This window comes from Hippoglossus stenolepis, chromosome 10, assembly GCF_022539355.2.
Source record: "Hippoglossus stenolepis isolate QCI-W04-F060 chromosome 10, HSTE1.2, whole genome shotgun sequence".
Lineage (NCBI taxonomy): Eukaryota > Metazoa > Chordata > Actinopteri > Pleuronectiformes > Pleuronectidae > Hippoglossus > Hippoglossus stenolepis.
In genome coordinates, this window is record NC_061492.1 from 4548996 (window position 1) to 4572557 (window position 23562).

The 23562-nt window shown below is 42.4% G+C and overlaps 4 protein-coding genes and 1 long non-coding RNA gene across 11 annotated transcripts; 2 read left to right on the forward strand and 3 right to left on the reverse strand.

The window, feature by feature from the left end:
* Nucleotides 1-95: 95 nt before the first annotated feature.
* Nucleotides 96-9171, reverse strand: rtf1 (RTF1 homolog, Paf1/RNA polymerase II complex component). Its single transcript, XM_035167472.2, has 18 exons — nucleotides 8954-9171; nucleotides 6344-6454; nucleotides 6080-6230; nucleotides 5077-5278; nucleotides 4818-4935; nucleotides 4605-4716; nucleotides 4372-4510; nucleotides 4103-4280; nucleotides 3904-3986; nucleotides 3702-3789; nucleotides 3492-3599; nucleotides 3318-3395; nucleotides 2674-2795; nucleotides 2389-2446; nucleotides 2043-2120; nucleotides 1845-1946; nucleotides 1272-1386; nucleotides 96-1130 (listed from the first exon to the last, which is right to left on the reverse strand). Exons 1-18 carry the CDS (start codon nucleotides 9032-9034, stop codon nucleotides 1024-1026), a joined length of 2031 nt encoding a protein of 676 aa, XP_035023363.1. The 5' UTR covers nucleotides 9035-9171; the 3' UTR covers nucleotides 96-1023.
* Nucleotides 9172-9192: 21 nt separating this feature from the next.
* Nucleotides 9193-12124, forward strand: ndufaf1 (NADH:ubiquinone oxidoreductase complex assembly factor 1). 6 transcript variants are annotated; one of them, XM_035167475.2, is made up of 6 exons: nucleotides 9193-9586; nucleotides 9723-9772; nucleotides 10135-10671; nucleotides 11173-11358; nucleotides 11491-11565; nucleotides 11729-12124. In XM_035167475.2, exons 3-6 carry the CDS (start codon nucleotides 10162-10164, stop codon nucleotides 11867-11869), a joined length of 912 nt encoding a protein of 303 aa, XP_035023366.2. In that variant the 5' UTR covers nucleotides 9193-9586; nucleotides 9723-9772; nucleotides 10135-10161; the 3' UTR covers nucleotides 11870-12124. The 6 variants fall into 6 exon arrangements, with proteins under 6 accessions (XP_035023366.2, XP_035023367.2, XP_035023369.2 ...); XM_035167476.2 differs by having other exon boundaries at nucleotides 10138-10671; XM_035167478.2 differs by lacking the exon at nucleotides 9723-9772 and having other exon boundaries at nucleotides 9193-9628.
* A 279-nt stretch (nucleotides 12125-12403) lies between these two features.
* Nucleotides 12404-15728, reverse strand: nusap1 (nucleolar and spindle associated protein 1). Its single transcript, XM_035167473.2, has 12 exons — nucleotides 15521-15728; nucleotides 15312-15392; nucleotides 14696-14902; nucleotides 14408-14576; nucleotides 14203-14289; nucleotides 13986-14098; nucleotides 13843-13893; nucleotides 13594-13766; nucleotides 13338-13501; nucleotides 13129-13245; nucleotides 12940-13051; nucleotides 12404-12836 (listed from the first exon to the last, which is right to left on the reverse strand). The coding sequence occupies exons 1-12, from the start codon at nucleotides 15593-15595 to the stop codon at nucleotides 12749-12751; spliced, it is 1437 nt and encodes a 478-aa protein (XP_035023364.1). The 5' UTR covers nucleotides 15596-15728; the 3' UTR covers nucleotides 12404-12748.
* A 724-nt stretch (nucleotides 15729-16452) lies between these two features.
* On the forward strand, nucleotides 16453-18524 carry oip5 (opa interacting protein 5). Of its 2 annotated transcripts, XM_035168191.2 has the most exons (6): nucleotides 16453-16540; nucleotides 16618-16931; nucleotides 17563-17629; nucleotides 17768-17890; nucleotides 18112-18193; nucleotides 18275-18524. In XM_035168191.2, exons 2-6 carry the CDS (start codon nucleotides 16757-16759, stop codon nucleotides 18365-18367), a joined length of 540 nt encoding a protein of 179 aa, XP_035024082.1. In that variant the 5' UTR covers nucleotides 16453-16540; nucleotides 16618-16756; the 3' UTR covers nucleotides 18368-18524. The 2 variants fall into 2 exon arrangements, with proteins under 2 accessions (XP_035024082.1, XP_047197648.1); XM_047341692.1 differs by having other exon boundaries at nucleotides 16469-16931.
* A 155-nt stretch (nucleotides 18525-18679) lies between these two features.
* Nucleotides 18680-23086, reverse strand: LOC118116479. The gene is made up of 2 exons (XR_004697685.2): nucleotides 22758-23086; nucleotides 18680-22099 (listed from the first exon to the last, which is right to left on the reverse strand). It is a non-coding gene; the product is annotated as an uncharacterized LOC118116479 (long non-coding RNA).
* Between the last annotated feature and the right edge of the window lie 476 nt (nucleotides 23087-23562).

Genomic DNA, 23562 nt, shown 5'->3' on the forward strand with positions numbered 1-23562 from the left:
CTGCCAAAATAAAAGATAACAGCAGATTGTTTGTGTTGCTGCACTATCACCGTAAAATATAAAAAAGGTTACAAAAAAAAAAAATGACACTGAAGTTATGAAACAGTGCCTCTTTATTTTTTCCGCACTCACTCCAAAATGCATATTTACAAGGCATGCCACATCAATACAGGAACTGACTATGGACACAATCGATAACACGTAGAATCTTCTCAGGGGGTTACGGGCGAGGGACTTATCCAATGAGCAACCAACCATGAGGTTGTGGACAGAAATGAAGAAACACTTTTATAACCGGGTCAGCCATAGAAAAGGGTTCCTCTCAAAATGGGCTGGTTCAAAGACTTAAAAATGGACAAATGTCCAGTAGACATGTACTGAACTTTTCATATTGGTCGTGTAGAGGCTGCGTCACTGTCCAGTCAGAGATGGTGATCATCTACACTCCGCAAAAATACAAGAGGCTACTCAAATTTAGGATGGACTGCAACGGCAGATGATCACACAGTTGGGGGGTTGGGGTACATTTACAACAGTAATTCGTTCATTGCTCGTCAACTCCATTAAATGACCAGTCCAGTAATTTCAAAAAAGCCTCCACAATCTAAGTCTTCTAAAATAGTGTCCTTCTTGTTCAAGGTAATAATCCACAATCGCCAAGTCCTTATGAGAGAACAAAAAAAAAAAAACTGGAGTGGACTCCAGAGGATCCAAAAGAGGGGGAGAGGAGTTAAATACATAAAAAAACACAACTCAATATAAGAGTTTTTGTTTGATAACGCGAAAAATAACAGAACAACAATTTCTGGGCAGGTTTCTTCTGAGAGATCCTTTGAGAGAAATGTTGTCTTCGCTTAATCAGTATTTCCTCTGTTTGGATAGACACTCTGCTGCATCAACATTCAAACACACAGACACACAGACAGACACACACACGCACTCTCTCTTTCACTCACTCACACACACACACACTCACAGCCAATTACACATGCAATGTGGTTTCTGAATGATGGACTGGCCACATTAGATCAGCCCCCTCCTCTTCTTGTAGTCCTCCAGGTTAAGAGACCTGCGGGGGGCGCCGTCCTTCACTGGCAGCGCATTGGAGCTCACAGACAGGGACTTTGCCTCTGCACAGCACAAATGCAAAATTAATAAATCTGTGCTAAATCGATACAACTTACATCAACAGCCACTTTGTGCTGCAACAAAATGTCACTTCCCTCAATCATCAGAACTTTAATACGAAGGAGAAAAAAATGATATCTCACCTGCATTGGGAACCTGGAGGTCGATCTTAACGTCAAAGTCATGAACTTTAAACAAGTCCTCTGAGAGGTCAGTGTTTGGCTTGGGGCCGTCTTTCTCTTTCGGGATTATTTGTCCCTTTAACAGAGAAACAAGCAAAAGATGTGTGAGCTCCTCTGGGTGGAGAAGACAGAACTAAGATGGTTTGTGCAGGAACATTTCCTTCAACAAAATTAGTTATTTTCTGCTTCACATTGGTTTGTTCCACAGCTTAAAGTAAATCAGTCTGCTTCCAATTTCACCTAATCATAGATATTAGCACTTTACATATGCCTTCTTTTTTATTTAATCAAGATTTCTGCATTATTTGTCTTTAGATTCGCAAAAACGTTGATTGCCCATTAAGCAATATTAAAAGAAAGAACAATCTGAAGAATCTGGGGTTTTTCCTTTGCCCATAAACACGCTTCCAGAAAGTTTCAATAAAATTGGTAGTTTTTGTGTAACCTGCTAACAGACGGACAGCATTGAAAACATAACGACCTTGACGAGGTAAAGAAGTGAACATGGGAGGGTGGAGGAAGTGCTCTGCTTACCAGTGCGTTCATCTCTGCACCGTTAAGATCTGTTGCTGACCCAGAGCCGTACTTCTGGTTGAGATGAGCGAGAATAGCTGCATGGACTGACGGGTCTCTGGCCTGCAGGAGCCAGGAGGAACAAAACACCAGATTAGAGGGAGAAGGAAATCTAGATTCAAAGTATATTGTACAAACAAGTCATTGTCGAAACCTTACATTTGACACCATGGTGGGTTTGCACTGTCTTCTGGTGAAAGGGTCCATCTGCTGGTTTTTGGCGTTTTGTCCTTCAGCCTGTGACAGAATAGAGAAATAATAATAATGATCCAAGTTATATCAACAAGACCAACTTTACGATGACAAAAACTGCAGCAAAAATATAAAACGGGAACATTTTATTGGTTTTCTCTACATTCACCAAAGGTGGCAGGTTTGAAAACTACTTATTTTAACAATCCATCAATTCCTACATTTTCATTATTCCTGACTTAATATTAAAACTTCTCGTAGGGAACAAAGCAGATGTGGTTGATAAAAGGTGTCAAAAGAGACCGGGACTTACCACGAGAGCTTTCTCAGACTCAACGATGTTCCAGCTTCTGTTCCTCTGGTTAATGTAGCTGGAGGGTAAATACAAATATACTTGAATAAGTCACAACAAAACATTAGCTGTGGTTCTGTTAAGGACAGATTATTTCAAAAATAAGGTGATCACTATTCATTCATTGAATTTCGGTCACACAAAGATTGATTAATTTCTACACAATGTTCTTTTAAAACATAAAACTGAATCTACACACTACTACATGTTAAATCCGAAAGAAGATAATCGGTGTTGCTCATGTACCTGATGGCAGAGATGTTCTTGGTCCTCTGCCTGTCGAGTGCTTCTGCCCTCTCCTCCAGCACGTTCAGCTCGTCCTGGATCACCTTCACCTTGTCTCCGTCTCCGCTCTCTTCTGCCATGGCCTGGAATCCAAACAAATCCACAGGAACAACAGTAAGAGTCTGACAGACACAGAATATGCGAATGCTTCCGTGACAGACCTTTGCCTTCCGTTCACTTCCAATCTGCGTGAGCTTAACTTTGCTGAACTTCGACCTGACCAATATCTGCTTCGGCATTCACAGAGTGCGAATGGTCAAAAGCATGCAAGTGGTAACACACCTATTGGTTTGTGAAATACCGTTTTGGCCTAGCCTTGAGTTTGGCATTTTGTCCATCGCAATCTTGTTTTTTTTAAAAAACCTATAAGTAACCATATTTGGAGGAGAGGGGGGGTGGAGCCTGACTGAGAGCTCAACATCACTGACTTTTAAAACCAGTTGGTCAAACAAGAGAATACAGGCTTTAGGCACTTTAACACTGGCGTCCCTTTCCGGAGCCCGAGTCAACATTCATTTTAGTACAGTCCATGCAACACACCATCTTTTGTTTATCATTTTCCGTTGTGCCTGAAAATACCACAACTCTCCACGGATTTCTTTTACCTTATCTTTGAATAACTGCGTTTTCTTCATGGCATAGTTCGAAGGACATTTTCGGAATCGATCCTTCTCTTTCACAATCTGCAGAAAGTAACGACAGAAGAAACACTTGTTTATTTCTCTCTCTGTGTGATGCAGGAGGAAAACCAGTGAACACGGTGAAAGAAACACACTCACATCCTCTATGTCTTTGTCGTTGAATTTGTGGTTCATAGCTTCTTTGATGGACTGCTCTTTTTTGGTGATTTCATCAAGAGTTGGGACTTGCATCGAGGCAACAATCATCTGCAAAGGAGAAAAACCAACACACAGGTTCCTTCTTAATCTCACTGTATAGATTATAGATTTTTGCTGGTTTAAATTGTTCCTCTTTTTAATTCCACTTACTGCTTCTTTCCACTTCATGAACTCGCTTTCGGTGAATTCCTGATTTGATACAAACTCAAGCCTGAAAACCCGTGTGTCGCCGCCGTGCCTGAGAAAATACACAACAGAAAGGGAGCAGGAACAAAGGAGGAGAAGGTTCATTAACTGATTCCCGATGAACTCATTTGATATGTAAAAAGGATTTTTCTGACAATAAACCTACCTTAATTGTAATCCCTTGTTCGTTCGCGTGGTTCCGAGCTGATAAACCTTTGCTGTCTCCACTACATCCATAATTTCAGCAACCTTGCAACAACAAGAGAGGAAATTACACCCAACTTCACTAATCAGGCCCAATATCACCACTACACAAGAGCACACGGCTGTCAAATATTAAACTCTGTAAAAGAATCCAGACTCACCCTATAAACTGGTTTACTGCTGCTGTTCCCAATCCCTATCCTCACAAAGCAGCCGGTCACGGTCTTTGCAAAGAACGGCATGTGGCACCAGCGTTCCAGCTTGTTTCTGGAGAGACGGACCCTGTTCAGCTCTTCTGGTAGAGAAACCGGCTGCGACTTGGGTGGAGTCTCCTCTTTCCTACGAGCAGAAACGCAACATAAAGAGTTAAAGCAGAGGGAGAGGGACGTCTTATGATAAATGTTTCCACTACGAAATGAACGACACTCACTCATCATCATCATAAGACGATGAACGCGAACTGCGATCACTTTTCACTGAGGACTTGTCATCATCTTCCTCTTCTTCCTCCTCATCGTCGGAGTAAACCTCACTCGTCTTCAGGGGCATACGTTTGGCCAGAAGTTCAGCTGCTCACCAAAGAGAGGAAGCATCAGTAACTACAAGTGATTGAATCGTCACAAAAATAAAGTCACGGCCGAGTAAAAAAAAAGAAACACGTACCTGTTTTGTTTTTCTTTTTCTCACGCTCAGCCTTCAGTTCTTCCATTGCCTGGGACTTTTTGTCAAGTTTTTCGTCACGTTTGGATCGTCTCTCCTTGTTGTGTGACATGACCTAGAGAAGGGAGCACATTTAAAATCACGTAAAGAGACATCGACATATCGGTGTGTGTGTGTGTGATTGTCATGTTTGTCTAAAACCTTTTCCGGACTCACCACTTGTGTGTCTTGAACCTGAGATAGCTTCCTCTTTTCTTGCTCTTCCTCTTGCTTCTTTTTCTTCTCCTCCTTCTCTTTCTTCTTTGCCGTCTTCAGCTTTTTCTTAATTTCAAAGCTGTGAAAACATGTGTAGTCTCGGATCAATAAACGGTGAAGCCATGAGCTCAAAATGCTAGATGCATCGGATATTTTCAAATCAATTAAATATCCTGTTTGGTGTTTTCTGTAGCTTTTAGAAGATCTTTTCTCTGCTCACCGTCTCTTTAGCACCTCTCGTTTCTCAATTCTGTTGAACAGCTCTTGTTCTCTTTCCTTCTCCGTCATCTGCTCCAGACGAGCTCTGTCCTCCGCGTCTCCCATCAAGTCATCGTCGTAGCCGTCCCTAAACACCTCGTCCTCTGAGGAGTCCGAGTCTGAGCTGGAGGACGAGCTGTTGCTCTCTGAATCAGACACCTCGCCTGAGAAAGAGACATTCACACACATTAAAAGGAATCACTTCACAGTCAGAGTAAAGTAAGACTAGCTATTAGAGGGTTGGATGTCCTGACACCATCTTTAAGTTGGTCTTAGAGCGAATTCCTTGTATTTTAAAAACATTTAACATTTTTTCAGTATTGACCTTAGTAAGCTTGACCCCATTCTATACCTTTAAATTACCCCATTGTCTTCTCGACACTAATTATAACGTCTCCTGAAAGATTGTGTGTACAACATCTGAAGAATTAATTTTATAAAGTTATATAGCTGAAATGAGAGTGACAGATTTGTGGAATTATTAGATTTTGCACAGCTATGCATTTTGCATTTATATTTGACACTGGTTGTGATACAGGCTATTTCTCACTTCCTTGCCCAGTATATCATTATCATCCTGAAACATGTCCTTTTGATCCAATTTCCATAACTGTTCCTCAAAGACTTTTCCCTTTTTTAATAACCATGTGGCTCCAGTGCAACACAAATACACAAACAGGTTAGATGCTACACTGAGTGCCCGTTGGAATAAAGGGGATGAGCAAGTGACTCACCTAATCCCAGCCGCCTAAAATACCTGAGGACACGGCACGTGATTTGAGTGATCTACACTTCAGAATATCTCTGGTCCCTAAACCTTTAATCACACACGTGACAGAAGCAACTGCAGCTTTTACAAGATAAAATTATTAATCTTCCTGGTTCCTCGAAGAACCATGGAAATGTGGGACAGAAATTAAATTAGGAAAATGTTGCTTTTAGAATATAGATGATTCTCCACTTACCCTCCTCAGGTGCAGAGCTCTCAGCCGAGCTGTCTCCATCAGAGCTGCCGGACGCTGTTGCTTTACCAACTTTCTTCTTCGTAGTGTTCTTCTTCTCAGACCCTTTTCCTTGCTTAACTTTCTTTTTACCTTTGGTTCCACCCACGGTCCACTAGAAAGAGAAAAATAAATCAGTTTTATTTATCAAATAATTGTAACTTGCCAAAAAAGATGATTATCCATTATAACAACAAGAGCACCCAGAAAATACCCAGACTGTCATACCTCATCATCACTGTCGGACGTCTCAGAGTCTGTCGACGCTGCAGGTTTGCTGACTGGCTCCTCTTGGTCACCTGAATCCACCCTCTTCCTCTTTGCTAATGACAACAGCTCCTGAACAGAAAAAGTTCACAAAAACATGCAGTTGAGTAACTGTAATAGCTGCAATATGCTGCAATAGTAGCCTTGCTGGTGACTTAACTCAAACCACATTCAGAATAAAGATGTAACTGATTATGACCTCATACAGAGTGAATGCGTTGCTGGTCATACCAAAGGGCTGACGAACACATGCTGCAATATGCATAAAGAAGAGCAAACATCCCACACACACAACTGACTGAGACACGGCCTGAAGGATGGACCAGGAGCCAGCTTCCCAATCAGCCCAATAACTCCCCCTGTCAAGCAGCACAGGCTGGAGCAAATACATATTAACCTCCACCAAGGTTATGTTTTTATTGCCGTTTGTCTGTTAGCAGGATTATGCAAAACATTATTAAAACCTTTCATGGGTTCAGAACGTTTGGCTGACTGCCTGAGCCTCTGGATTTAAAGAGGCCTCGACAACGGTTGTACATTTTTATTGTCCATTCGAAACCATGGTTTCTGCAGCGCAAACAACATATGATCCAAACAAGTGAATAACACCAGTTAAAAAAATATGTATCAACACAAATAATTACCAGCTGGATTAAATAAAACCTTTAACACAAATATCTATACGTTTATTCCAATATCTACTTGCACATAATACATATACATTTCCGTGCAATCATCCTGTGCCACTAGACTTTGCTCAAGTACATTTCTCCACAAATAGATTTCCGCCTGTAGTGAAAGGTGACGCTATTGCGCAGTCTCTGTGATATTATCTAACTGAATTTTATTGCCCATTTCATTTTATACTGTCACGTGTTCTCTTGTCAACCCTGATTCCGACAATCTGCTGCTGTAACAAGAGAATTTCCCTGGTGTTGGATCAATAAAGGAACACAAAGCAAAGCACATAAAACGGAGGGAGCTGCAGATATGAGTGGAGGTCTCTGTAAATCCAGGGACAGATGCAGGAAGTCTTTAACAATGCAAGATAGGGCACTTTTTCACATTTTCACCCCAAAATGTCAAACTTTATCCGCCCATATCTCCCTTATTTGGGATCCACGTGACTTCCTCTGATTAATTTTATTTAGATCTGTGACGGTAAGACCCAAGAGTGTGAGGATTTGACACAGGATGACCCCAAAGTTTTTTAAATGCATTGGTATTGGATCAGCATTGGCCGGTGTGCAAACCAGGTATCACAACATTTTTAACAATGAATTCCACACAGTGAGATGAACTGAAGGTGATCACTGGTATTAAATGGATACTCTGTATTGGCAGAGTGGGAGAAATTATTTTTAAATGCGTACCATACTCATTACTCCAAGATAATGATTAAGTAGATTATTGTAAGAGCTGATGTGCAGCTCTCGCCTAATCAAGACAACCATTGTTACTGAGCCTGAAGAATAACTTGATTAGAGAGGCCTTGAGAGGGTGGTTCTGTTATTCTCTGTAGGTGTGAAGCGCCTCTGGGGGTAAACTACCTGGCAGGAGAACAAGGGGAGATTACTAGGGGAGTTACTAAATCAGCATTGGCCGGTGTGCAGTCCAGGTATCGGAAAACAACTTTAAATACGAGTTCCACGCAGTGAGATTAAGAGACTTCGGATTTGGGGGAAAAGGTGATCACTGGTATTAGACTGGTACACTGCATAAAAACAAGGTGCAGCACTGGAATCCAGGGGAGTGAGAAAAGTTGAATCTCCACCATGGACTCATAACTCCAAAAACAATCAGTTATAGATGAATGCAAGGATCTGATGTGCAGCTTGAAAACAACCAAACCAATTAATCTGTTGCTGAGATGGAAGAAAGACACGATTAGAGAGGGAGGTTCTGTTGTTCTCTGTAGGTGTGAAGCGCCTCTGGGGGAACCACCGGGCAGTGAACCGTCAGGTACAGGACCCGGGGCAGGTCACAGGGTTCTCCTCGGTCTGACATGTGGGACTGCGAAGCTCCTCAACTCAACTTGTTTGACAACAACAACAACACACATATAGGCAGCCCCGCTCGCTGACGTCACCCGGGAGATACGGGCTCTTCAGGCTGAGAATCAAGTTCAGCTTCACTGCGGGTTCAGTTTGTGCAAAACACACCTGATCCTGGTTCAGTTTACGAGCTAATAAAAGACACACACACACCAGCTGCACGCTCCAAACCCGGGTTAAAAGCCCTGGCGCGGGTATTTCGTGTCAACAACAACTATAAAAAAAACATTCTCGGAATGTAACCTAATCGTTAGCATCGAGTTAGCTTCCCCCAGCGCTAACTCGAAACACGCGGAGCTGCCAGAGAAAACACGGAACAGTAAAGATGTTCGGTGTGATGGCGCGTTTCTGTGCAAACGAAACAAAACAACAGAACAAGTGAATAAATCCGGCCCCCCAGCGAGGCCAAACACAACGCAGCTAGCTAGCACCCGTTAGCTTCCCCCCCCCTCAGAGCTGCTGGGCAACTTAAAGCCGCCGCTGGGCATCGAACCCCCGGTCTAGGTTACGCGCCTACCTGGTCTAGGTTATCGTCGCTGGCGCTGTCCTCGGAGTCGGAGTCGATCACCCGACCTTTCCGCTTATTCACGTTCACCATGATTAGCAGCGCGGCTAACCTGCTAGCTGCCCCTGTGTCGTCTCAACGAACGAGGCTAGCTAGTTCACCAGCGGGCTAGTTAACGCTGCAGTCGAGCCACACAAAGGCGCTACTGAGCATGCGCGTCCTTTGATGATACTCGGGCTTTGATCTCCCGCGCGGCGGAGTAAAAATAAGTGTCCATCTTCGTCCTTCTCCTGTTGTTTCACAGATTAGTTGAAAGGGGTCAAATGGGGAAATAACCCATAATCAATCGAGGAAGGAACTACATGTGTATAGTGTGTGTATCAGTCAGGACGGAAGTTTGCGGTGCACGCAAGCTGCGTTCAAGATCCGCGACGATTCGACCTTTAACTGTTGAGCAGCCGTGTCCCCGTAGCTGCTCGGGGTGCGTGGGTCCTGAACGCACCTCCGCGTGTAGACCCCTGGGTGTGTTAACGTGTAGCAGCGGTTTGATTCAGTTGTTTGTCATTGACACCAGCGACATGAAGAGATGTGTTCACGATGGAGTGAAGCTTAACGACGAGCAGCTTCCTGAACAACATGGCCCCGGTAAGTGGAAACTGTTTCATCTGCTGTATCACATGTCTCCAGGTTTGATGTCTTTTAAAATGATGGTTCCTCTGTAACTGAGACTGTAGCTAACACTTGTTTACATTGTTGTTGTCCTGGTGTGTTTACTCCACAGAGGAGGTCAACAATAATATAAGCCCCATTCAAAACAGCTGCTATTTACTGGTATGAAACTAAGCAACGCTACAGTTCTTATATGAGAATTGATCCATTGATTTAAGTCAGACTACTGGAATGTAATTACATATATGTATATGTATATAATGCATAATAGTTATATATCATACTATGAACCATATTGCTGTACTGTATAATAAGCAACACACACTGTAGATCAGCTAATTGTTAAAGTCTGAAGTGAAACATATCCCGTCAAATAACCTTGTAAAGAACACATCGATCACAGCATATACAAATGATTGATATAATTTACCCTTATTTTAATATATTTTTAAATCAGAGAAACTGATTATTGATTATTCATTATCATCCAGTAACTGAAGTGTTTCCCATGTGATGTTTCCCAGCAGTGACTCGTCCTGATCAACAGTGAAATGTCCCTGAGTAAGATCACACGTTTCCCCTCAGCGAGGCTGCTGAGCTCCATCCACCAGCAGCAGCTGCTTCTCCCCCCCGTCAGCCCGCTCACTGTGCCCACAAGAGCTGTGATCCAGGGGGAGTACAGACGACCCGGGAAGCCCAAGGAAGACAAGTTTCCATGGCAGAAGATTAACTTTAACTTCTCCAAAGGTTTGGGGGGAATAAAGAAGCATTTCATGCTGCTGAAGACGGAGTTCTCTGACCGCTGGGTCGGTCCAGAGGGCAAACCGGTGCTTGAGCACATGCTGGAGCAGAACAGAGTGATGTGGGAGTTCAGAGGTCCAGAGAGCCTGGAGGAGTGGACCGTATCCTCGGATCATGAGATAGGAGGCCAGAGTGAAGCCCACCTGAAGCTGGGCAAGAACAACACCTGTTTTCTGCACGGGAGCCTGAGCTCCACTCCTCCGAGGGACGGAGAAACACGCTACAGTGGCTACTGCACCATGCGCTCCAAACAACCACTGGTTAGTGCCCTGCCAGTACTATCACATGAGGAATAACACACAATTCTGTCTTTGGTGACAGCCGTCACAAGGACACTCAGTTCATGTCCTCAGGTTTCTTCTGGAAATGTCGGGGAGTTTAGAAACTTTGCTGATGAAGTTATAGGTTGATTTTAAACCTTAATTTATTTCAATTTAGCAAATTATATTCCAGTGAATAAATAAAGACACATCAGAGTTTTCTTTAAAGCAATTTAACAGGTGATTTTCTACCACTAAACAGATATTTACAAATATAGTTATACCATTGTCTTGGCCTATAACCAGCCAGTAAAGCAAAAATTAAGAAAAGTCTACATATCAACTAATATTGGTTATCATTCAAAATACACAGCTGACTTTACAGACCAGTTCCTCTTGTGGTTGTGTGAGGCTCATGTTGAAATGAAAACCTGCTGACATCCAAGGTCAGCGGTTGACGTGACAACTGTACTAAAAATCTAACTCTCTTGTCTTCCCCAGTTTTCATTTGACAGGAAGAAGCACCACGACTGGTCCAGTTTCAACACCCTGCACCTGCGGGTACGCGGCGATGGTCGTCCATGGATGATCAACATCGCCACAGAAACCTACTTCTCTCACCAGAGAGACGACATATACAGTTACTTTCTGTACACCAGAGGAGGACCCTACTGGCAAGACGTCAAGGTACGTGGTTAATGAGTAAAATATAGTTTAATGTTTTACAAGGCTTTCCTAAACTAAAGAACGGTTACCATATGTTTTACTTTTAGGAACAAGTAGTCATTCTAATACTAATAAAGTTGGTCTTATTTACAGATTCCTTTCTCCAAGTTCTTCCTGACACATCGTGGGAGGATACAAGATGATCAGCATCATCTCTGGCTGGACAAGGTAGAGCAAAGGACACGTTACACTAACATGACATCAAATACATATAAATAAACTAAGCCGTGGAAAGTTCCCGTGCACTGTTCAGCACATTTGCATTATTAGGTAATGATCTTTTTACCCTGTAACTGTCTAATACATTTTGTATATTCTTCTGTATTCACAGGTCAACACTGTTGGATTTACTTTGGGAGATAAAGCAGACGGTCCGTTCCAGCTGGAGATCGACTTCATTGGCGTCTGCAAAGATTACGCTCACACTGAGGAGTTTGCCTACGAGGTTTACAAGAGGAATCCTGAAGTTTGAGACTATAACTCTGGAGATGAACTCTTCTGTCAACAAACAAAATGTACCAACTTCTTGTGTTGGATAACTGACCTCATCCAGCACTCTGGGAAACTGGAGCGGGACTAAGAGAACTCGTACGTCAACCATGATTAGAGCCCTATACCCTGAATGGCTTCTTCTTTGGGTCATGCATCACCCTCTTCAAATTTCATGGAAATCAGTTCAGTAGTTTGAGTAATCCTGCCAGATGGAAATAAAGACACTGTAAATCTGTATTCTAGTTCATGTACTGTGATAGCCCCCCATCAGACAGTTCTTATCTGCAGAGCTTCATAAAACAGTGTCTTGGTTATTTGTGGTTAACGAATTAAATTAAACATAGGAGATAAAACACTTGTAGTTGAAATAACGTTCAAGACTTTTCAATAAAAGGACATTTACTGAGAAGCTCGCTGCTCTTTTCACAATAAAATCCAAGTGATGTCTTTATAATTTTTGTGCAATATATTCTGGTGGAAAATGAAATAATAATGAAAAAAACGACACTTTGGAAAACAGCAATAGCAAATTTAATTGGCGAATGCAAACAAGAACATCTTTTGCACCAGTCTAACCAGCCTGTCCCAAAAAAAGTATACATTTTAAGAACAAATTAAAATTTCAAATGCAGCAAAACAGAAGAACAATCCTCTACACATCTAAATGCATCATTAAACAGAGTTAAAGTGTAACTAATACACGTGTTAAATCTACAACCAAAGTACAGTAGCTTGACAGAACGATGAAAGCTTCTCTACAGAAGGCTAAAAAGCAGCAGAGATTAGTCGGCTGCAGACAGCAAAATATTTACAGAGGAACAACAGGCTGTACAAATGTCTACAAACAAGCGCAATATTTTTACATCATGACGAGGCCTCGTCTCGCCCCGAGCACGCTCTCTTTCTTCTGCTTCCGGTCTGCGGTGTGTTTTTCTCTCCTGTTATCCCTAAGATGAAAACACAAACATTTAAGACACAGATGTTGTAGGAGTTTCACTGTTTTAAGAGACAAATCAATCAGACGAAGGTGTTTCTTCTTTTTAGACAAACCTTGTTTGGACTTGGTGCTTTTTATAATTTGTCTGATGCGAGTTGGAGATCAGAGACTTGTCTGCTGCCGTTGTTGTGTTTTCTTTCACATCTTCAAAAGCCTTTAGTTTACCTGTAAATTAAAAACATCAGGGGTTAGTCCACTGATGATACAGTACATCTCAGCTAAACACAGAAAACCATCATTACCTGTATGCGGCTTGTAGGAGAGAGGACGAGACAGACTCGCCTTCAGGTCAAAACTCTGCTTCTTCTGTGTTCCAGGGGTTTCAGCGGTGCTTGTGTTGCCAGTGAAAATGAACGCCCCTGTAGAATTCAGTAAAAAAAACATTTGAATTACTTTATTATATCTACACAACCTATACATCTCTAATTCAGATATGGATGATTTAAAGTACCTGGAGTTTTTGCAGCAGAGAAAGTTGTAGTCTTGACATTGATGGACTTGACTTCACCAGTCGTCTGTATTTGTGGCGTGCTCGAGGTCACACAGGCTGACTTGCGAGCCGGCGTCTTCACCAAGGACCTCTTAAACTCATTGTCTTTGGTGGCTTCGGTGAACCTGCACACAATCACATTTGCTTGTTGTCATGTTACATGAAGTACAACATCATTTTCCACCCGAGACAAACCTTGAATGAAAGTGTAACTCACCGAACATTGATCCTGCGAGTGGAAAGGACAGAGGGTCTGAACGGAGCGTCTTCCTCCCCAGCAGCTTCCTTCGGAGGAGCTTTACTCGCTGAGAGCAGAGTGCGTCGGCCGTCAGCTGTTCTCTTGTTGACGGGAGCAGGACTGAGGATGGACGTACGACTCTGATTTGCCTTCTGAAGAACAGATACATACTCATCAGCCTCACTGCACTCAAAGTATTCAGTGGGTTGAATAGGTGATGGTACTCACTGCTCGGGTTTTGCCATCAGCTTGCTGCAGTTTAGTTTTGTCTGAAATATTCTGAAAAGGAAAATAGATGGAATTTGTAAAATAACTACACAAATTAACATGATTGCTTTCATGGGAAGAAGTCAGTGAAAGCTTCGTGGTACCTTGAGTTCTTTAACTGAAGCTCTGTAGGTGTCCATCTGCTTCGTCTTCCGCTGCATGTAAGAGTCAATGGACTCCATCTTGTTAAAGTGGGCCTCGTGGAGTTTTTTGAAGTCTAAAAAAACAAAAAACAATTAGCATCAGATATCCAAGTAAATTGTAAGGAAAAACCTCACCTGCTTCTCTTAGAGGTGACTGGATGGGGGGGGGGGGACTTACTGGGAGTGACGGGCTTCAACTGCTTCTTCTGCTGCAGGCCTTGGTAACGAGGGATTTTACCAGCTTTGGCTACTTTTGTTGCCTTTTCTGGAAATATATTTAAAATGCAATATTTCAGGTTAAAGGCAAACCTAACTATTATAATGAACTATTCAGAAATACCAAACTAAACATGCTTGATTCTCTTTAATCGACCATGACTCACCTGTACCAGGGGCTTCATCCGTCGCGTCAGACAGCTGCTGCTCGCTCTCTGGGACCTGGGACTCCTTCTGAGGCTCGGTTTGGTCAGAGTCTTTGACAGAAGACACTTTCCTCTTCTTTGAACGCCTCGCACCACGGGGTGCAGCAGACGCAGCCACTTCCACATCACCCTGGAGAACAGATGTTTTAATCTTTAATCCGCCCGAATAACAGGAATTGATGCTGCAAATAACTACCAAGGAGAAGATGCTCAGAAACAGCTTGTGTTGTGTATGATGGTGTGTAGTACCTCTGCAGCAGTCGGGGGAGACACATCACACTCAGCCTCCGTATCAGAGACCTTTCTCTTGGTACCGTTTCCTCTGCCTCGACGTGTGTTCACAAACGCTGCGGTGCTGGAAACTTCTTCCTGAGAAGTTGCATCTTCACTCTCCTGAGCAGCGCCTTGTCCTGCATTTACATCCTCCTCTACAGCAGCTGCATCCGGACCTTGACCCTGGGAAACAGTGGAGATGTGACTGACTACACTCACCAACATCACGTACTGCACATTAACCCTTTAAGTCTCAACTGTATATTCACTGTGCTATATATTTATCGGTCGGTGCAATATAAACGGTTCATGTGCAATCTATTCACTGTACATATTCTCACAATGCACATATTTTTACTGTCTTTCCATTGTATATATTAGTTTAATTACATTCATATTTTTCTATATTTCTATAGATATAAATATTTTGTATATTCCTTATACTTAAATATTGCATGCTACATAATACTTGCTGCTGTAATACTGCACATTTCCCCTTTGTGGGACTACTATAGGATTATTATCTTATTTTAAGACAAAGCCTTTGTTTAAGTCTGTTCATTCAAACAAACAGGGAGTGAGAGTTTCTTACCTGCTCTTCCTCCTCCTCCTCCTCCTCCTCGTTCTTTTCTTTCTGATAATGCTGCTTGATCAGCTTCAACAGTTTATCCGCCTGTTTCACAACAACAATAATATTCAGTCATATTACATTCAAATGTAAACGTTAGCTTTAGCCTCAACACGCCCCAACCAGCTAGCGCCCATATCCGAGCACTATGCTAACTATGCTAACTCCATCACCTTCATGTTTCCCTTCAGCCCGAGCTCCTTGGCGACGTTTCGCAGCTCTGCGTATTTCATTGCGTCCAAATCCATGTCGACGTGTCAACTTTTACTCGGTTTCACGCAAAGAAATCAACAAACACACGTTACTCTTCCTCTCGAGCCGCGGAACCGCCTGACGGTTAAAACTTCCTCCGATTCAAAACACAGCCGCGGCAGCCGCTTGATTGGCTCCTGGCTGTGACCGGATGTGCCTCGGAGCCAATCAGAGTCAAGATGGAAATATTTACTTGAATCCATTGTTGGTGCGTTCACGTGGTGTCGGAATAATCGGTCACGAGCTACCGCCAGAGGAGATTGGACAATAATAGCATTTCATTTTTGAAAATCAGACTTTTAGTGTGTTTTATTACAATCCTCGTGATGTTTCCACTAATCATCTAAACTGTAGGAAAAGTTATCTTTACTGTAGAATGGGCCCTTTATATTTAAATACTTTATATTTACATCAGGAGCGAGTCCTCTCTACGGAGGCCGCCATGTTTTTTTTTACAGACAGGACAAACTAAACACCTTTTGAGTTGCTATGGCAACTGAAGGCTGCCCCAGATTCTCTTTCATGTTTGGACGGGGAGGGTGAGGTGAGGGGTGTTCAGCTGCAACTTGACACTTCACCACTAGATGTCACTAAGTTCTACACGCTGAACCTTTAAGGAACATCACAACTTTCAACTCATTTTCCAACTCTGTAAAACAACGGTTACTGAATACTCAAATATGTCATCGCCTAGAATAGTCATAGTTATTGTTAATCTAATTACATTGTATATACATTATATATATATATCGCTAATATATTCATTCATTTATCTAACCTATTTATTTATCTAAACTAGTCATAAAACCTATGTATTATTTTATTTCCTCGATGAGGATGAAATCTATTTTCTGACCCACACTCCGGTGCAGTAGGTGGCGGTACTGCACCAGAGGCTGGAGGCCAACCGCGAAGAAGAAGAGGACGTGAATGTTTTCAAAGTCGTTATATTTTGTCTCAGACTTGTTTATTTTCTGCTTCTTTGGTTTTATTACATATTAACAGCGACATCTCACAGAACTCAGGTGGAGGTGAGAACGAACCTCAGCCCGGAGCCATTTCACTGAGGGACGGGACCTGCGGCTCTTTCTAATCCGGAATTCAAACTCCTCTCGGCGGGACCAGCGTCGAGCAGGACCCGGTCCCACTGGTCCAACATGGAGTTCGATGACAGCGTGTTGACGCGGCGTGTGGACGGTGGCAAAGCGGGAGCCGAGGAGGCTCGAACCAGGCCACACATGACTCTCCACTGCGCCAAGTGCAACACCGTGATGGCGGACTCCCTCAGCGTCTGCGGGGAGATCACACGCATGAGCCTGATCGTGTGTCTGCGTGAGTTCACTTCTTCACACACTGGGTTTGTGTTTGTGTTTGTGTTGTAAACACTGAGAATCCGCACGTGGGTCTGATTCTACTTGTTGTGTGTCTGTTGTGGTTGAGTTGTGGCACAACACAATATTTCATGAAAACACATTCAAAACAGAGATTTTGAATTAATTGTAGGAAATGGATAACGTTGGTGTTTACTTTAGTTTTTTAAGTATAGTTCGCAGTTGTCATAGAGATTACTCAAAGCCTAGTTCTCCATCACGTAGTCTCCATGGCAACCGAGCAAACTTTCTGCTGGACTAGATTTCTACTTATCTATGTTTGTATTTATTATGTGGGTCTTCTGTCTCTCACCATATATGTTATTATTTTAATCTCATCATACAGGGATGAATTTTAAATGCAAGTTTTACAATAATATCACAATAAAGGCCTGGATCAGAAAAACATGCTCCTTGAATGACAAAATTGACAAACCAGATATAATAAACCACATCATACAAAACAGAGATGGTGTCAGTGGTAGTTTGTCAGTAACATCCCACATTAGAATGTTTTATACTATATTGTTATTATTGCTGCTTAGATGATTTGTCCCTGCTAATCCCACCCACTGCTTCTCGTCTCTCTTCAGGAGCAACCTCTGACGTTGTCGTCAGTAATACAAAGGAGTCAGGACATAAAGGAGAAATGGCAAATTGGTGAGTGGATGCAGCAGTGAGGTTTTTGTTTTTTGAAAACTTCTCGTAACACGTAAATCCTCCATCTTTAACTCAGCCAGTGTCAGTGAGGAACATGTTTTTATTACGCTCAAGGTTTTCTGTCTTGTATGATTTCAGCATCTACAGTTCTCTAAAGTGTCGCGGCTGCCGCTCTTCTGTGGGCAAAGTTATTCACTCAGCTCCGTCGCGTTGGGCCTCGATTCGCTCGCTCTTCCTCCTCCACAGAGCAAACATCACCTGGTGAGCTCTGTCGATTCCGCCGAGCACACGAGCATATTGACTTTCTGTGTACAGGTTGACTGAAGCCTGGAGACGCTAAAATACACAAAGTGCCTTGTGAGATTAAACACACATTTTTGATTTTGAAGGGATTGATTTCCGTTCTTTCAATCTTCGGATACAGAACATAAAATAATTGCATGAATTAAATAAAAACTCTCTTCTCTCATTTCTCTATGCAGTTACATCCTCGACAGCAGGTCAATGGTGAAAGCTTCCACTATCACATTGGATCTGAAGCCACTCAAACAAAACATCGATGAGGTGAGAACAATATGTGACTTCTTATAACTTCATTCTTATTCTCACATGTTAATCTCATGTTTGTTTTTATTTCCACGGCAGGTGAGGAAGCAGTTCGAGGCGCAGCTGGACCGGATGTTGTGTGTAAAGAGCCGACTGGCTGACCGCAGCGTTTCCAGCGACTTGGAGAAGTAGAGTCGACTGCACCTCGTCCTGGGAAAAGGCTCCTTGTGCTCCTCAGTCTGCTGCCTTCTGTAGGCCGGTGTGTGTTGTGTATATATTTATTGTTTTTCTGTGTTGTGGTATTTTGATGTTTTCATTAAATGGCTCTAGGAATAATCTATTTGCTCCACTTCTGTTCAGTAATCATTTGTTTTGTGGCACTAAACTCGCATTACAGTTAATGACGCTTTAGACTTTTTCCTCTTATTGCAAAAAGGTATTTCCATGATGTAAATCCTCTAAAACACTCAAACTGTGAGTAAACATCGACACCCAGTCGTCCGATTGGCACCATGCTGCATTTTATTGCTGAATTTCTGATACAGATTCTTTTTTTTTTTTTGTTAATACAAAACCAGACAAGAGGCTTACACATAATAAGCATGCCCACTTCCTCCGTCTGAAGTGCATAGTTTCTACACAGTCCACCCCCTCGGTGGAAAAGTTGATCAAACAAAGTAACATCATTAATCTTACCCAGGCTTATATGTGTTTTTTTCATGGGAACAAAGGTTGATCGGGGTTGTTGAGCTGCACTGTGGCATCGCTGCCATGGTCACGTTTGACTCCGCAGAGAGAGAGAGAGCAGAAACACTTGAAACACTCCATTGTTTCTGTTTGGTGCAGCGCAGTCTGTGAAAACCACGACCGGTGATCAAAACTACCTCAACGTTCCTCATGTAGAATCAAACACCCGTCGTCCCCTTGTCACAGAACACCTGACATGAACATTTCAACATCCTAGTTACACCCATTCACATTACAAAGTTGGATTATTGCATGCAATACAAATCATTCTTTATTCTGCTTAGTCATGCATATTTTTTGAACCCATATATTCAAGTCGCTAGACGCCTACTTGCTTATAAATTGCGATTATAAATCCCCACAAAGAGCATGACAGGGTTTTTAGTTTACAGTTTTCAAGACAGGACGGTGAGGATGATGGTGCAAGTCAGCACAGAGAGAGAAAGTGCCTTTCAAGCAAGTCAAGTCAAGTTGGTTCAGTAAACTTACTTCACAGCTACAGAGTTACTGAATGTCTGGATTTTTAAAGGAACGGGGGTTTTGTGGATGTAAAATGCTACAAGAAGAATTATCATTTAAAGCGTCTCTCATGTTGGTTTAGATTATTGTGTTTTTGTGTTGAAAAAATACAAGGCAGGGAAAATAGTCTCTGAAAAATATAAGTGTTTAAGTAAACTTGTAAATACTGTTATGCTACAGCAGTCCTCACATGCACGTAGTTCTGCAGGAAGTATCCCAAACCGTAAGAAGAGATACTGTTTTCTAAAGCTTAACGACTCGCCAGAAAAGTGACCAATAGATAGACGGCTACATTAAGCGCAAAGAGGTGGTGGTGGTCCTTTCCACGGGACGGCACGGAATCCTTTTAACACACTTACACCCTGGCACTGAACTCATGCATTATTGTAGGTTATTGCTTCTAAAACTCTAATCAAATACAATTTTATGGATTGAATTATAACACTTTGAATCCCAAAACTATGAGGTGTTATGTACAATGCGATGTCATGGTGAGATCTTAATTCTAGGACTGAAACACCACCTGCAAATTAGATCCTAATCCAGGAGGAACGTAATACTCACTTCTTTTTTTAAGGTATTCTGTCATTGTCACGTCTGAGACTCGTTTCATGGGAACTTTATGGTTGTTATTCAAAAATTAACTAATTCTATTGATGCATGAGAATATGTTAGAATATCTCTAAAGCTTTTTTTAAAAGATAAAAGTCCTAATAACAGTAAAACAACACTAACTTATATTGGGCACATACGCCTATGTGAGACGACTTGAATCAACACTTTATAACTGCATATCTCGATGGAACAAAGAGTTGGTTTTGCATTTGTTTTCAGGCAAAGCTGCATCTCGACGTGGTGTCTTTCCAGATTTAGAACGTCAGTCTACAACCCTTTAATTTGACTGAAATGGTTTCCATAGTTTTGAGCTTCACTTTAGTCTAGAAAACTGATTTCACTACTCGTCATAAAGCAAGCATCACTACTGGTCATGCATGGCTACAATAATGTGGCACCACAGTCCCGCTAAATAGGCTAGTTAATGCACATGAGTCTATACATATCTTAATGGAAGACATTGGTGATTTTGTTGCTTTCAAACAACTTGTCACTTGTTTATACAATATACAGTTTGGTCAACAACATGACAGTTAGGATCAAATATTGCACAAATCCCGGAAAATTTGATTTTTAAAAGTAAATCTTTCACAAAAATGTGAAAAGAAAGAAAAAAATGGGGCCAGGGTTTCCTTCATGTAAGAACCAATGCAAGGTGCTACTTCAGCACTGGTGTCTCTCGACCTACTGGACACATCGAAAAGCTGTTTTCACTTAATATTGTGTCTCATGATTGATGGAATGAAAGGAATCAAAGGATCAATTCTGTCCCTACCGGCAGAATTTAAACACGATGGGTACATAGATCTCTTAGTAGACCATGAATAGGAAAATGATCAAATGAGAACATAAGCAGAGAAATTCAACGTTTTTTTTAAGGGGGAAAGGACAGAGAGAGAAAACTGGATGAGACTTTTGCGATAAAAGACACATTCTAAACTATAAGTTTCCATATTTTTGGGATCTCAAGTCACAAGGTCAGTGTCACTAATTGAGTCTCTACCTGCAATTTGTGAATAAACCTGCAGACTTGACTAAAGAGAAACTAAATAAACCCAAAATGCAAAAATGAGAGCATGGGGTGAAAAGACGACCTTGTGACCTTCCTTCAGAACAGATGCATAGGAGACCACAGTTTGAGGGCGTTACTCAAAATGGCTGAAACTAAAGTAAATGTGCTTGGGTTGTTTTGCTCCTGTTCACCAGTCGACGGCCTCACGTGTTGATCCTCTACCACTAAAACCAGACTCATCCGGGAACAATATTTAAAACTGCTGTGGTACTTGACAACCATTGAGCTTCAGGTACTGATCCCACCCGTCTCTCACTCCTGTTGGACTTGTTACGGCACTGAGGTAGTGCAAAAAACTACAGAGGAACTCCCCGTGAGTTGGATTTAATCACAGGCCTTGATCTTTGCTACAGTATCTCGTGTCTTTACCTTCTTTGCAGAATAGAGGAGCAGCTGATTTGTTCATCATCAACCGGCTCTTGTCCTATAACAGTGGGATTTTACTGTAAAAACTTAGTGACTATGTTCACATGTGACCTGAAATCAAATCTGACTGAAAATCCCCATATCATGGAGACTTTCAGACAGATACAGCCAGTGTAGAAACTCCAGGTTACATGTAGACGTAGTCACAGTGTGTGAGATGGAAGTCAGTCTTGAAAGATGTCCCCGTTGATGATCACTCTGCAGAAGCAGGCCAGGACGAAAGCGGATGCCGTGGAGGAGGAAGGACCGATGTCCCAGCTACAGCGGGAAGGACAGCACCAGTGTCCCAAAATCCCAAAAGAGGTCATCGGGTCAGTGATGCTTCTTTCTTTACCTCCACTGATCTCTGTGGTGGTGGGAGTCGTCTGTCAGTGGTGGGAGTCATCTGTCAGTGGTGGGAGTCGTCTGTCAGTGGTGGGAGTCGTCTGTCAGTGGTGGGAGTCGTCTGTCAGTGGTGGGAGTCGTCTGTCAGTGGTGCCAGGGCGGATCTGAAGGTCTGGAGGTTCCTGCAGTCCTGGCTTCAGCTGGTTTCTCATCTGCATCATCTGGAAAAACCATCGTAGAATGAAAATGCATGTTAGTTACTGAAGTCTGCTACTCGTCAGTGGTTCATCACTTCTTTGGGTCCCCTGGAAACATTTCCGGTGTTGCTTTCGCTATTTGCACGTGTTTTTCCTTTTTTAATTTGCAGATCTCTCTCGGCCACAGTACATATGGAATTTATGGGTTTTACTCACAAACTCCCTCAGCAACATTCTGTGATGTCACATCACAGCAAGTGTATAAAACAGGAATATGACATGTGACAAGTGTGACATCATGATTCACAATTGTGAATCATGATGTCATTAGTGTCTTGGATTAAAATAAATAGGGGTGGGGGTCAGGATTAGGATCTTGAAATCCGTTTATATAAAAAAAAAATCCCAATCGACAGTGCACTACCTGGGATCCCCTGAATTATGAGTTGGAAGTTGATTGAATGAAGACAAGATGTAATAAAGACAAGATGTGAGACAGACAAGATGTGAGACAGACAGATTCCTGCACCATTAATAGGATTCATGGTCCTCTAGTAGAAGACATGTATCTCAAACAGAACTGAAATAGAAAAATCAATCAATAATCATTATCCTCATTCAGCCTTTGAATCAAAGACTAAATCAAAGGTTCCTGCAGCAGCAGCGGGTTTGAAGCACTGACCTTGGACCGAGTTCTTCTCTGAGACGCTGCAGATGTTTGAGGTTCGAGCTGCAGCTGCACACAATGGTAAACAGATGGGGGTGGGGGGTCACCGACACATTCAGCGCTGATTACCGGGAAACCTCCGGGACGAGGAGCCGCACCGGCCGGGGACACGTCCGGAGAATAGCCCGCAGACCTCCGGACGCGCTCCCCTCCGCTCCATGCCACCGGAGAGGAGAGGAGAAGGTCCCCTCGTCCCCTGCTCCTCGTCCCCTCCGCCCTACGCCATCTTGGCTCCGCTACTACGAGCCTGAGCGGGATTGAGCCTGAGACCTGTCAATCTGAGGTAGAGCCCGCCCCGGAAGTACAGTTATCAATCAAAGTAAAAACTTCACGCAACCGGATTTCAGGTAGGATCAAAAATAAGATAATGCAATGAAGGTAATATAATTTAATGTGTGTAAAATAAAACACGAAGGAGCTAATGCTAACATGTTCTGACGTATAGAAAGATATACACAAATGTTAGATATGCTAGGTGGTGTAGCTGAATTCACGTTGGAGCAGGTTTGTAGTTGATTCACTGAACAAATGCAACGTTTATTTTAATTTGTTTAATATCTTAAAGGTTCGGTGTGTAGAATTTAGTGACATCTAGTGGTGAAGTCGCATGTTGCAGTTGATTTGATTCACCTGCATGTTTTCTGTTTCATTCGAAGCTTCTATTGAGCTAACTTGTTCTGTGTGTTTCCTCTTACAGATCACTAAATAATTCATAATCCTCTAAAACGTTGTGTAAAGGTAGAACTTAAAGTAGAACTTA

What these genes read in the sequence shown, in the direction of transcription:
- rtf1 (XM_035167472.2), bottom strand. Translation starts at nt 9,034, where the DNA reads ATGGTGAACGTGAATAAGCGGAAAGGTCGGGTGATCGACTCCGACTCC. An exon ending in TCGTCTTATGATGATGATGA is followed by an intron (nt 4,281 to 4,371) that starts GTGAGTGTCGTT and finishes TTCTGCTCGTAG; the next exon opens with GAAAGAGGAGACTCCACCCA. An exon ending in CGCAGTTATTCAAAGATAAG is followed by an intron (nt 2,796 to 3,317) that starts GTAAAAGAAATC and finishes TTTGGATTCCAG; the next exon opens with GCCATGGCAGAAGAGAGCGG.
- oip5 (XM_035168191.2), top strand. Translation starts at nt 16,757, where the DNA reads ATGGAGTTCGATGACAGCGTGTTGACGCGGCGTGTGGACGGTGGCAAA. An exon ending in CACAGAGCAAACATCACCTG is followed by an intron (nt 17,891 to 18,111) that starts GTGAGCTCTGTC and finishes TTCTCTATGCAG; the next exon opens with TTACATCCTCGACAGCAGGT. An exon ending in TCAAACAAAACATCGATGAG is followed by an intron (nt 18,194 to 18,274) that starts GTGAGAACAATA and finishes TTTCCACGGCAG; the next exon opens with GTGAGGAAGCAGTTCGAGGC.
- nusap1 (XM_035167473.2), bottom strand. Translation starts at nt 15,595, where the DNA reads ATGGATTTGGACGCAATGAAATACGCAGAGCTGCGAAACGTCGCCAAG. An exon ending in CTTCAGTTAAAGAACTCAAG is followed by an intron (nt 13,894 to 13,985) that starts GTACCACGAAGC and finishes TTTCCTTTTCAG; the next exon opens with AATATTTCAGACAAAACTAA. An exon ending in CTCTGCTGCAAAAACTCCAG is followed by an intron (nt 13,246 to 13,337) that starts GTACTTTAAATC and finishes TGAATTCTACAG; the next exon opens with GGGCGTTCATTTTCACTGGC.
- ndufaf1 (XM_035167478.2), top strand. Translation starts at nt 10,162, where the DNA reads ATGTCCCTGAGTAAGATCACACGTTTCCCCTCAGCGAGGCTGCTGAGC. An exon ending in TGCGCTCCAAACAACCACTG is followed by an intron (nt 10,672 to 11,172) that starts GTTAGTGCCCTG and finishes TGTCTTCCCCAG; the next exon opens with TTTTCATTTGACAGGAAGAA. An exon ending in CCTACTGGCAAGACGTCAAG is followed by an intron (nt 11,359 to 11,490) that starts GTACGTGGTTAA and finishes TCTTATTTACAG; the next exon opens with ATTCCTTTCTCCAAGTTCTT.